The sequence below is a fragment of the Anopheles arabiensis genome, chromosome 2, assembly GCF_016920715.1.
Source record: "Anopheles arabiensis isolate DONGOLA chromosome 2, AaraD3, whole genome shotgun sequence".
Taxonomy (NCBI): Eukaryota; Metazoa; Arthropoda; class Insecta; order Diptera; family Culicidae; genus Anopheles; species Anopheles arabiensis.
The window spans coordinates 52520339-52532738 of record NC_053517.1 but is presented as its reverse complement, the minus strand read 5'-3'; the positions used below and the strand labels follow the sequence as shown (position 1 = coordinate 52532738).

Here is a 12400-nt window from a genome sequence, read left to right as displayed (position 1 = left end):
ATATCATAAAAAATGCATCGTTAAACCGAGCTTAATTTACCCTGGTTTAGCGGTCCTTACAGACCGGAAGAGGAGGTCGCCCTGCTTGCCAAATGTTGCCAACCACCGTCACTGGTCTCAAAAGCCGGAAAACACTGATAGAGCTAAAGAAAGGGGATGCTGCTACGCAAGAACTGCTAGACCAGATGAAGTCGGTCGCGGTGACTCATTTCGTGACTCCGCTACTAGGGCATTTTTTTAATGGACGAGGGAGGATTGAACTTCCATCTGCTGCTAATCGGGCCGTCGTGGCCGATGACGACGATGACGGCCGTGCGGAAATGGACTTGTTTTCATGCGATTTGTTTGATGCGGTTTTGATGCGATGGTTGATGTTTTTGGGTTCGGGTTGAATGAGCGTAAGAGCGAACAAACCACTCTAAGGGATATGCGCAGGAGGGTTGAGGAATGAAAAACAACATACACAAAAGTAAGGGAAAAACAGGGAAGCCTGGATGTACGGACGCACGCAGCGTGCCAATCATTCTCGGACACAAAAAGTGAATTTGTTAATTAGATGCTGAGGTTGAAAAGGGGGAAGGTTTTTGTTTCACAACTTGAGGGATTTCGTGATTGAATTGTACTGATGCTGTGATCTTATTTATGTCAGAAGTCCTGCATGTTATTTACTATATATGTTTTGAGCAAACGTATTCAACAACAGATCCTTAAGGAAGACTAGCATTCGTTTGCTTAGCAAACGTTTCCATTGCACAATCCGATTATGACCAATTTCTAGGGATTTGCAAGATTTGCGTCTTTCGAAGCTACGCTGCCTTCGAGTGGCAGCATCTGGCATTTCGTTGTTCCTTCCGGGAAGCTAACGAGACGAATCGGTTGCCACTTGAAGGTACTATGTAACTGCTCGAAAACGACCAACTTGCGTTGTTGTGGGCCCATCAACTGCAGATGCTGGGCATCTCGTCTGCTCGTTTTTGTGGGAGAAACGGACCAATCCAAAGAGTGTGTGTAATCTTCTTGGCGAGCGAGAAGGGAATAAACCATTGGGAAATGGAACCGGAAATCCATAAACACCCCTCGGGAACCGTCTGTTACCAATATTTTCAATTACAGTTTGCTTTCCGATAATACGATCTGCCCCTGCTGTGCCGTCAATGTTGGTTTGAAGGTTCTGCAATGTGTATGTACGACCTGCTGCTGCGGCCTCTGCTCCTGTTTTTGCTAGCCGACATTACCGTCATGAATTTTACGAGTTTCTTAACGCAAAGAAACAAGGGAAAATACGTGTCTGGCAATTTCGGCTGCAGGGCTATGCTGCGCACAGGGAAATCTCAGGTCGGAAAAGCGATGAGTAATGTCTTGCACACATGTGTGAACCGCACACGGTGTTCATTACTCTTAGGTCCTTTGTAAGAACGTCGAAAAAAACGTACTTCACTATTGTTAATCGTTATAACACCTTTCGTTGAGCATAGTTAACGATTGTAACAGTTGAGTCAAAAAGGAAACCCCCTCTTGAACTCAATTGTCGCCCCGCCTCCCACTGACGGCATACCCCTTTTTCCCGTCTGTCACGATTTTGACCAACTAATGCTGGCGAAGAACACACAAAAGCCACCTCTGCTGCAGTGTGGTACTGTCGGTGTGTGACTCATCTTGCGCAGACTTCTTGAGCAAAACAATAGCAATCTCCTCGAATGACCTTTGCCTAATGGCGTGACGTCATGGCAAAGGCCACCGCTCTCTTGCGGGCCTAACGAACGTTTCAGCAACAGCCGTTGCAGCACCGCACAGACACACACACACGCACAGACAACCGGTTTGGTGGACACACATTCAACCACACCACACCGTCATAGCTAGGTGTTGCTGCTCCACCAGAGCGACCCCTTTGTGCGGGCTGTACTGCTGGGAGTAGGAACCAAGTGAGGACGTGTTTGGTTTTGCCAATGTATTGGTTTGGCAAAAGATTTCACCAATACGCGCACTCTTTTGATGGTTGGTTCCCAGCAACGCTTCGCGTTTGGGCTTCCGAGGCTCTGAAAGTTGACCGGGCCGCTTCCACATTCCAGCGACTCTGCCGTTTGGCAGCGACCGCTTGACGGTAACATGTGAAATCTTTACACAGCATAGAAGCAAAGCAGTGATGTACCGTACCACCAGTTTGTTTTTTTTAAACCCTTGAAATGTTTGTACATTGAAGAAATTAATAAAAGCCAGCAAAAGCGTACATTGTTTTCCCCCATTTTCCAACATATTTGTTCCTCTCTCTTATTTCGTTATTCACACCGATTAAATTAGTCCAATAAAAATCCTACCGACCGTTTTTGGTAGGGCGCTTCGAGAGAGGTGTTAAATTGCCTGCAATCGAATCGGACAGTGGCGAAGCAGCACCAAATCGTCCTTATTGAATTAGACCGTTGGGTGCCAAAACACAAACGCGGCCAAGAGTAATAGCTTCATGTCATCCCTCCCCGACCAAACTGTGGCCCTTCACTGTCAGAAGATTAATGATCTGCGCCCATATCAGGGACAGGCATGAAGGAACACTTCTATTCTCTTTCGCACTCTGTGCTGTGTGGGAAATAAATGGATGCAACTATCATCGGTACCATCAACAGATAGATCACTTTTCGGACGCTTCCAAAGTGTCGTTGTGATAAGAAACCTCCTCTGCTGTTGGTTAATTTCTTGATAGAATGGGAAGTAGCAACAATCAACCTTTTAATACCCTTCTCGCTTTTTTGCGCAATGAATCGCTTTATAGTTTGAGAACATTTGCACAATCCCCGCGATGGAGAATGGTGTAAATATGGTGTATACCGAGCCACTTTCACATCTGCTGCTAATAGAGAAAAATGATTGTCCTAGCCAGTTAGGGGGAATCCACACAGTCCGCATGTTGGCAATTACAGCCCAAACACAAGGACGACGTACACACGTTGCATGTCATGTAAGTATTCGAGGAATGCATTTTATTACAATTTCCTGTGACGTGAAGGTGGTAGGACGCAGTTTGCTTATCCTGCTTCCCTTGGAATGGATGTAACGCATAGTGGGTTCTTTTTTTTTTTGCTTCGCTATATCAATGATGATTCCTTTGGTTGGTAATAGGGGAAAACCCTTCCGTTGAATTCCATTCCTCTGAACGTTTGAAAAAGAATGAACTAACAATGCTAGTCCAAAGTCGAGCAACGACCAGGGAAGGAAGGAATGGGGGAGAAAGAAGCCTTGAATCCCTAACTCATGAATTATAACAGCACGTGGTACAATGGTGTGGAATAAATGGAAAATTTCAAACCTGCCATGAATGAATCATACACCGCCGACGCGTGATCTGTCAATAAACATGCTTAGTAGCCGGAGGGGATGGAAGATAGAGATAGTGGTAGAACCCATTACCCATCGTGCAAATAGCAGCAGCATCCAGCAACAAATCCAACACACACATCATCCAGCAGAAAATGATGCACTCTGTTTATTCTACACATCCCAAAAGAGAGGACCGGTGGGAGGAACGCCAAACGATTCTAATTAACATCCGCGAATCAGGCGCGTGTAAAGACACGCGGAGAGATATGTGCATGCACGCGCGGGGAGTCGTCGTTCATTCAAAAAGGCAGCCCGTGCAGCGACATCCGTTCCGGCGTTCAGGCAAGGGTTAGTGTGTTGACACACGATGTATGCAGATCGTGAATCAAAAGTTTCAATTTTTGAATGGGGTAAAACCACCAGCACTGCGATGCTTATTGTGTATCAGCATGTTTCATTTGGTGTTCATTTGGTGAATGATCAAGGCAATGTAAACACAATATTGAGCTCAACAATCGACACTCCAATCCAATGCTTATTTGTTGTGTTTGCTTGGTGATGCGCTTTTCATTCCTGGAGCGGCGGGCGCACATCACATCCCATCAACACACATGAGTCATTTCGAGCTGCCCCAAAGATGCAAAAGGTAAATGATCGCCGTCCCTCCCGCAACGCCTTCGAAGATCATCTTCACAAGGTCTTAGGCAGCGCATAAACACGCCCTCGGAGAACAAACCTTTCTCGGGAAGCTGGTGGCGGAATTGTGTACATCTCATGTCGGTACTGTGAGAAGAAGGACACTTCACTCCAATGACCACTCAAACATCATCCAACGTGATGAAGGCGGGACATGGGGGGGAGGGGGAGGGGAGTGTGTTGTTTCTGATGTCATCCATCGCATCTCTGCCTTTGGAAAGAAATTCGATCCGCACCGCACTTCGTTCGTCTTTCGTTGGAATCCGATGATGTCAGAATTGGAATCGAAGGCGCATTACACAAGATCGATGGCAAAGATCATCTCTGCCAGATGATTAATTGATTACTAATTCGTTGCCTTCTGTCCACCTTACGGACGGCGTCATGCGACAGTAACGATGATGTCTGTATTTCTGGAGCATTTTGTAAACTGCAGACCCCCAGCAGACCACCACAATTGCAGCAGCCATCAACAGCCGCCATTGTCATCTACAACTACATCATCAAGCTGTCAGCAGCAGCAGCAGGCAGTCCTGGCACAAGCCCAAAGGATGAATCATCATCGAGTGCGCAGTTGCTCAGTGAAACAGGGTAAAGAAACGCAGGACACGCAATAGAACAGCAATAAGGGGATGCTGTCGCCAGATGACTCATGCACGCATCCTGCCCGAGCTTTTGGTGCGTTACATTTTTTTATGTTCATCCTGTCTCTAGTTATCAAAACATAACCCAAGGATAATAGATTGAGAAAAAAAACACACACACACACACTGTTAAACAGGCATGCACACACCACCTACTCTAGTGCCTTTGTCAGTGCAATGCAATCCCTATTTGTGTAACGGGGGGTATCACGCCATTCGTCGGCAGATTAAAAAGCACTGATTTCCTCCATTCTCTCTTGCTGGATGTCCTTCCCGCGGAAGTGGATGTTTTGTTCAGAGGACAGAAAAGGATCAAATGTCACCGTGTGTTTGATCGGGTGGCATGTTCGGATTCCTCCTTTTCAATTCCATCCATCTTTGAACGACCAAACAACGGTTAATGTTGTACGATGGTTATTCTACACCAACACGCTGAGCCCTTCATCTGGGTCTTTTCAATTTCGTTGTGCCATTTAAGACATTTACAGCGCAAGTTTGTGTCGCCACACTGCTGCCCCTGCGTCGTGCTCTGAATGAGTCGGCGAAAACGAACCGTGAACGAAAGGGATAATATAAATCCTTTGTTATTGCAGCCTGGACCGGCCTGGTGCGCTACCGTGACGTGATTAAAAAAGTGCTCTAATTTGGATAATGGCCCTTTCGGCCAGCGCGGCAGGATTTTGTCGAGTTATTACTGTGAGGTTTTCAACAGTTTCACGGATGTTTATCCCGTTTCCCTTTTCCATTTACTGCCACTGTACGCCATCCGGAAGTGATTGATTAATGGAACGGAGGGTGGCAGCAGTGGCCACTGTTTGGGCAACTCGGGCGAACTCTTCTGCGTCGAGCAGCAGCAACAGCAGGAGCAGCAAAATTTTCAATGGCGATAAACAAGCTGTTGCACCTCACACACTAGTATTAAGGGATATTTGAAAGGAAAAAATCGAATCGAATCGTAATTTTCACCAACGAGTATCGTCTACATCGGCGTGGGTTGGTGATGATTTAAAACCAGCCGCCCCTCGTACCCTATCCAGGGGTGTGGCGGTTGATCGCACGGTCCGGCGAGGAGGAGGCACATTTTACGATGCACGCGTGGCGGCGGCCGGCGGCAAGCAACAACGCACTCATCCGGGAGGCTATGACTCACCGTCCCACCGTCCCGAAATAAAACCGCTACCACCGAAAATGGATTCACGAATTCGATCGACCGAGGGTAGCGCAAGCGGGGGAAGGTTGCCGTTTGATTCGGCCGTCCGCGTAGGGCAGCCGGAGGAAGCAGCTTTGCTCCCACATTCATAACACACCCGTAGCGGACCGACCACTCGGACCCGAGCGGAGCGGCATGGTGAAGTGTTAAAAGTGGCCATATTGACATCAGTTTTTTTGTTGCCGTTTGTTGCTTCTTTATTTTGCGTAGATCGCAGAAAAGATGTGCTATGGCGCTTGGTTCGCGTGGTACGCGTCAGTTCTTTTCAGCCGCTTCTCACTTTCCGGTGTTTGGTTCTTTCCAGTCCAAACGGCTGGGACATTGTGTTGTTTGAGTCATCGATCGCGAACGGTCGATGGTGCACCAAAACGGTTCATTCTTTGTAACCAGTCAAGTGTGCCTGGTAGTGCGCGCCCAGCAATAAAAGCCGAATGGAACACAAACACACCCCTCAAATACAATACGGGGCCAATCAACGATTGAGCGCTGCTGCTGCAGTTGAGGTCCCGTCGAAGATTCTGTTCGGTGTTCTAAGGGCTTTTTTATTTATTCTTGACCCATTTGAATAAAACTTTGACACCAAAACTTGTCACTTTTCTAGCACCCAAAACGGAATTACCAACAGCAAAGTCATGGGCAGGGGGGAGTACACGTCCGTTATTGTGACGGTTTCAATTTTTTTAAAACAGAATTGACACCACATTGTCGAGTTGATGAGCGCTTTTTTGATTTTTTTTTTATTCGAACCAGTTCCTTTCAAGAGAGTGGCCGTGACAAGCAGTGCTTCCGTTTGTTTAGACGCTACGTGCCGGTTTGGGAAGTTTGGTTTAAACATTCTGGCCACGGGACGAGGAAAATAATGACGAATTTTACCAACGAAAACAAACAACCAAAAACTAAACTGCTTACCCACCCTCAATGCCACTTCCTGGCTGGCCTGGGCTCTTTGAGCCGTTAGCATCACGTCTAACCTTCTATCATCAGCTGCTATATTAGCGTTGGCTTGCCTGTTGTCCCGCGCACTATCCGCCTTCCTCCTTCACTCTCTTTGGCGTGCGGTCGTGCGTGAAATAGCGACTTTGCTTCCCCGAGAACAAGCGGAAGGAAGGAATCGTGCTCGTAGCACGGTAACGCACCCTAAAAAACCACTGACACACGCTGTGCCTGTGCCAGCAGCATGCGGAGCATGACTGCATGAGTCATACTTTCACCCAAACGAAACACAATGCAGCCGTTGATCGTCGATTCCCACAGGAAGGGAAATAAAACGGTCCCGACTGCTGCTGCTGTTGCTGCTCCTGGAGGGTGTAATAGCGTTTTAGGATTGCATCTATTACATCCGGGGTGCTGAAGTGCAGCATTTGGATCTGTTTTTAGCCGAAAAAAAACACTCTCCTGTGGCCTCCCGGGACATGGTTAGTGACACTGGCGATGATGAAAGTGGATGAAGGGATAACTTCTTCCCTTTTTTAACGGAATATGAACGAAAGGCTTTGCCATAGTGAGTTCTGTAATAACTCAAAGATTATGTGCAATCTGAAGGTCTGTCCCTATAATCCTCGCTAGCGATACATGCTGTAGGCGTTAGTAGTCCGTGCAATTGTTTCCGTTAGCTTAAACTCACAAACAAGTGACTTTCATTTGTATGTTAAATAAAATCGGATTTCCTTTCAACTTAATGTTAGCAAATATGTACTTTAAATGGCAGAACTATTCGCTAACCATTCCCCTTATGTTTCTTTCTCTCTCCTTTACAGAGGAAGCCCGGAAAAAGGGTTCGACCGTGCTGCTGCACTGTCAGGCTGGCATTAGCCGCAGCGCTACGATCGCGATCGCCTACGTCATGCGCTACAAGGGTCTGTCGCTAATCGAGGCATACCAGCTCGTGAAGCTTGCCCGCCCAATCATCTCTCCTAACCTCAACTTCATGGGCCAGCTGCTCGAGCTGGAGCAAAATCTAATAGCGGATGGCAAACTGGAACCGCCGCCACCGTCCCCGACGATGGCTGCCCCACCGACCAGCCAGCCGCCGTTCTTCCTCATCGATAACTGCGGCAAGTTCAACCCGCTCAACGAAGAGGAGATGGTGGCCACCCGCCGCCAGCTACGGTGTGCGGCGGCCGCCGCAGCAACCACGCAGGACGGGATCACGGCCGAGGAGCCGGACACCCCAATGGAGGGCGATGCGGACGATGATTGCAAGAACAACAACAACAACAACCGCGACAGTGGATGCAGTGTGGCCAGTTCGTCCTCATCTGCCTCGTCCAGCTCCTCGTCGTCGCTGTCGACCGCCAGCTATCGGTGCGGATTCAACGGAGGTCGATTTGTGCCACCACGGTTAACGCTGAAACTACCGACGACACCGACGTCACCTCCTTCGTCCCCGTCGCCGCTGTCCGCGTCCTCCTCGTCTTCCGCGTCGTCGTCGTCGTCCTGCTGCTCCACGTCCTCGCTGTCGTCGACGCCATCGCCCACACTTGCCATATCGCCGACCATGGGCGTACCGTTGACGATGGGGGCTAGAAAGTTAGCGTCCTTTAGCGTACCGCACCGACCATCGAGCCTGGCAACAGGGCTGACACCGATGGCGACGGTACCGGGATGCGGGACGCCAAACCCATCAACCACCTGCCATTCGCTGGATGATCATCGCAACGCAAACGGTTCCTGATGGGCTCGGAAACGGCGTAAAGCGTCCAAGCGCGGGAGATAGTGAGAATGGTAAATGTGCACAACCGGCCGGCTTTGGGGAGCCGCAGCAGCAGCCAGTGTATCATTTGCTTCTCGTCCTTCTCGACATCCTGTAAATACAGTGTACACAGCAGTGCTGCACACAGAGGAAGGGTTTAGTTTTGTATGGCTGCTATAACACAATGCTTTAAATACGGTGAACTATGTGGGGAGCCACAAAACCATGCGTGTGATAAAACTGGGAGAAGATAACCACACCCCCCACTCTCCCAATCCTACCCCGTTCCCTACGTTCTCACGTTAAACAGCGATGAATTGAAAAAGAGATCACGGCCTGGGCAGCCCCAATCTAATCTGCTTTAATTTCCTTACGTTTTTTATGTACATAGTTTCCTAGATCGATCTCGTCCGGTCGTGTCTAAGCCTATTTTCTATGTAAGCAAAATCCTCCCTCCGTACTTTATAATTAGTGGATGGAAAGCCCTACATTGCTCTAGAGTTGATTGCGCCATTGCTTTAAATCAGTACAACAGAGTTTTATCATGTCGGATGTTTCGATTCATTTTTTTACTTCTTAAACTTCTTTTTTGAAAAATATCCTTCCCGTATTCCACTCTAATTTCATATCTGTAAATGACCAATCATATCCTGTTGCAAAGTCTTTGCGTTTTGGGCCAGCTTTTACCTAATAGCACAAGTGCAGCTCACGGTTAAAAGGCAAATAAGGACAAAAAAAAAACAAGCCATATCATAAAATGTATGCAGCGAAACGTCAGCTCGCTTAAGTGTGCGCATACCTGTTAAACGATTCCTGTTATACTGAAGATGTAAAGTTGTGTGGGTCCACAGTTTGGGGAGCGTTACTTTAAATTGGACGAATGTGGTTTGAGAGCGTGCGTGTCATAGATAAGAGAAAGAGAAGTATATGTGAATATGAGAGAGAAAGAGAGAGAGAGAGAGAGCAACTCCCCCGTGTCAGATGCATTTAACTACGAAAGAAGCAGTACAATAATGTTGCACAGAGTGATCATACTCGGCCAACAACACGATGCATCATCCGCGCGAACATGGTCCAGCACAACAGGAAATGCATTAGATGGCAATGATAACTATATGACGGAATCGACAATAGATAGCTTGTATGTGTAGGGTAGGGAATTGAAATGTGCAAAAAACAGCAACACAATACGCACGCACGCACGCATGCATGCATGCACGCACGAATGTAGTTAAATTAAACTTGTAATATAAATGCGCGTACCTTAAATTAGATTTTAAATTGATTTGAAAACACTAACGAGAGTTTAAATATCTGAAATGAAAGCAAACAAAGATTTGGCAGGTAGGACAGGAAGATGGATCGAACCAATTTAGCACTAAAAGCGAGGATAGTACAGTTAAGATGTTTAATATGTGTGTGTATGTGTGTGTGTGATCCTTGTCAAAATCTGCAACAATACCTGCGGCTTAGGTGTGGAGGGTGTTGAACAGAATGCAGATGCAACATGATTGTGTGTGGGGTGCAGTTTTTTTCAGTCTCTGTTGTTTACTACTATTCTTGTAAGATAGATGTAAAAAAAATCCCACCAGCCCATATAATCGACCTGATCGTCGTAACCATGGTGAAAGCACAGGTGGTGTGGTGGTGGTGATGATGATGGATGCTGCTAACAGGCGGGGTCATAGTAATAGGATGTTTTTGGCATGCATGATACTATTGGTTGATGGTTGATGGCCATCACCGTCGTAGCATGATGTGCAGTTTTTATGTTGATGTCGCTGATTTTCCTATCTTTCTAACATTTGAAGCAAACGACAGAAACAAAATATAACGTCAAGAACGATAAGATAAACGCTACAGAGAAGTGACCCTTGCGAAACGATTGTGAGCAACAATAATCAGGCGTAGCAAAGAGCAGGAACATAAAATATAGAAGGTAACCCCGTGTGGGTAAGTGTGTGTGTGTGTATGTGTGTGGGTTCGCACGGCGTACGTGCGCCTCGTGCTGCTGCTATCACAAGAAGAGAAAAACAAACCTTCTTTTTTGCCACAGACATACCACACAGGTGTCAGATACACAAGCAATATAAGAACGGTTTGTTTTTTGTCATCTTTGCGCACACTTTAGCCTCCTTCCTAGGTCGGAAAGTAATTAGTCTATAAAAAAGTTCCAACACAAACACACATACAACAACAACAACAAACCAAATGCTAGTCTTATTCTTTAAGTTCAGTAAGAAACCCAACGGCAGAGAACTACAAACCACAGCTTATTGCTGGGAGTTGCTAGTATGTAACGACTGTAATTACTCCTACTACTACTATTGCTACTGCTACTACTATTATGATGATTACTGCTACTACTATTATGATTATTTTTAATATTATTATTGATCTAATTATTATCCTTTGTATTGTAAGTGAGAGTTGAAACGAGAAGTGAAAAAACAAACACCTACACGATAATAGTGAAAATAAATGAAAATACAAAAGAATTTTGTCATTTGAGGAAAAAAGAAAACAATGCCCCCCTTTTGGTTGTTAGTTTGTTTTATGATTTGCATTAAAACGGTAGAATAATTGTGAGAAAAGCACGTTTGACACGTTTGGGGTTTTGCAAGTTTCAAACAATAAACTTGACGGTGGTTCGAGTTACTTATCGAATCTTTGCTTTTACCTTAGCGAGTCATGCTCGAGCTGTGTAGAGTGCTGTATGACCATTTTTAAATTTAACTAAAACATGCTTCCTATAAAACCTCCTATCAAGTGTGATTCGTGTCATCGACAGAAGTGAAAATTAATCTTTTCACCGTGCAAGGTGGAACCAGGAACTTAATGCTTCGCTCGACGCTCGTTGATAAGATTCACAGTATGGTGTCGTTCATGGTCGAAATTTGAAGTCCCATGGAAAATGCTTACGCCCCATACCCGATGCTTAGTCACCACCGCGGCTGGTCAGCAGCTATTTGCCGAGCCACTCAGAACAAAGCGCTACACAATAGCAGCAAACGTCGGAAGGTAATGCTTGGAGGCATAAACGTCTCCGTATCTTATCAGTGCACCCCAGTGTAATCGATAATGGAACCGTCACTGTGTGTGCGAATAGAAACACTATCGTACACTGGAAGCATCTCCTCCCCCAGTCCGGTTAGACATTGTTGATGCAATGACTAATTACACGATATTACTTATTATTAGTTTGCTTCACCTATTTCAATTAATCATTTTTATCATCCGTACACGCTTTACTTCAAGTGGTGGAAGATGCAGTAAATCCTATTTGAGAGAATTCGTTTGTGGAAAAACACGTTAAATGTTCTGTTTTTTACTATAGTTTATTACGAATGGCGGCACGTGGTTTGAAGCCAATTACCGTTAGACTCACTATTTCACTTACTTGTTCTTAAAGATACGAAATTTGTCAATGTTCAAAGATTAATTGAATTTGTATGCTAACATGGAATGAATGATAGGATTGGTTTTAATTAAGAACCGTTTGGAACCCTTAAACATGGTGCATTCCCTAATTCCTTAACGATCGTATAGCAGACGGAAGTAGTGATGGGAAAAATGAAGTTTTTGTCGGAATCGATTCCGGTTAGCTCCGCAGTTTTCTGGAATCGATTCCGGATAGTAGGTTCGGAATCAGTTTCCGGAATCGATTCCGGAATCGGCTCCAGAATTGATTCCGGAATCGGTTCCGGAATCGACTCCGGAATCGGAATCGGTTGCGAAATCGGTTCCGGAATCGAAATCGGCTCTCAAATCGGAATTGGCTCCTAAATTAGAATCGGCTTCCAAACGGAGTCAGTTTCGGCATCGCCTAAAAAATAGGCGTTTGGG

General features: G+C 46.1%; 1 protein-coding gene across 1 annotated transcript in view; it reads left to right on the top strand.

Moving 5' to 3' along the window:
• Nucleotides 1-10760, top strand: part of LOC120898491 (uncharacterized protein ZK757.2) — a 31842-nt gene extending 21082 nt beyond the window's left edge. Inside the window, exon 4 of the mRNA XM_040304421.1 lies at nucleotides 7620-10760. Coding sequence (XP_040160355.1) covers nucleotides 7620-8536 — 917 coding nt within the window. The 3' untranslated portion in view covers nucleotides 8537-10760. The remainder of the gene's footprint in view (nucleotides 1-7619) is intronic.
• The last annotated feature ends 1640 nt before the right edge of the window (nucleotides 10761-12400 follow it).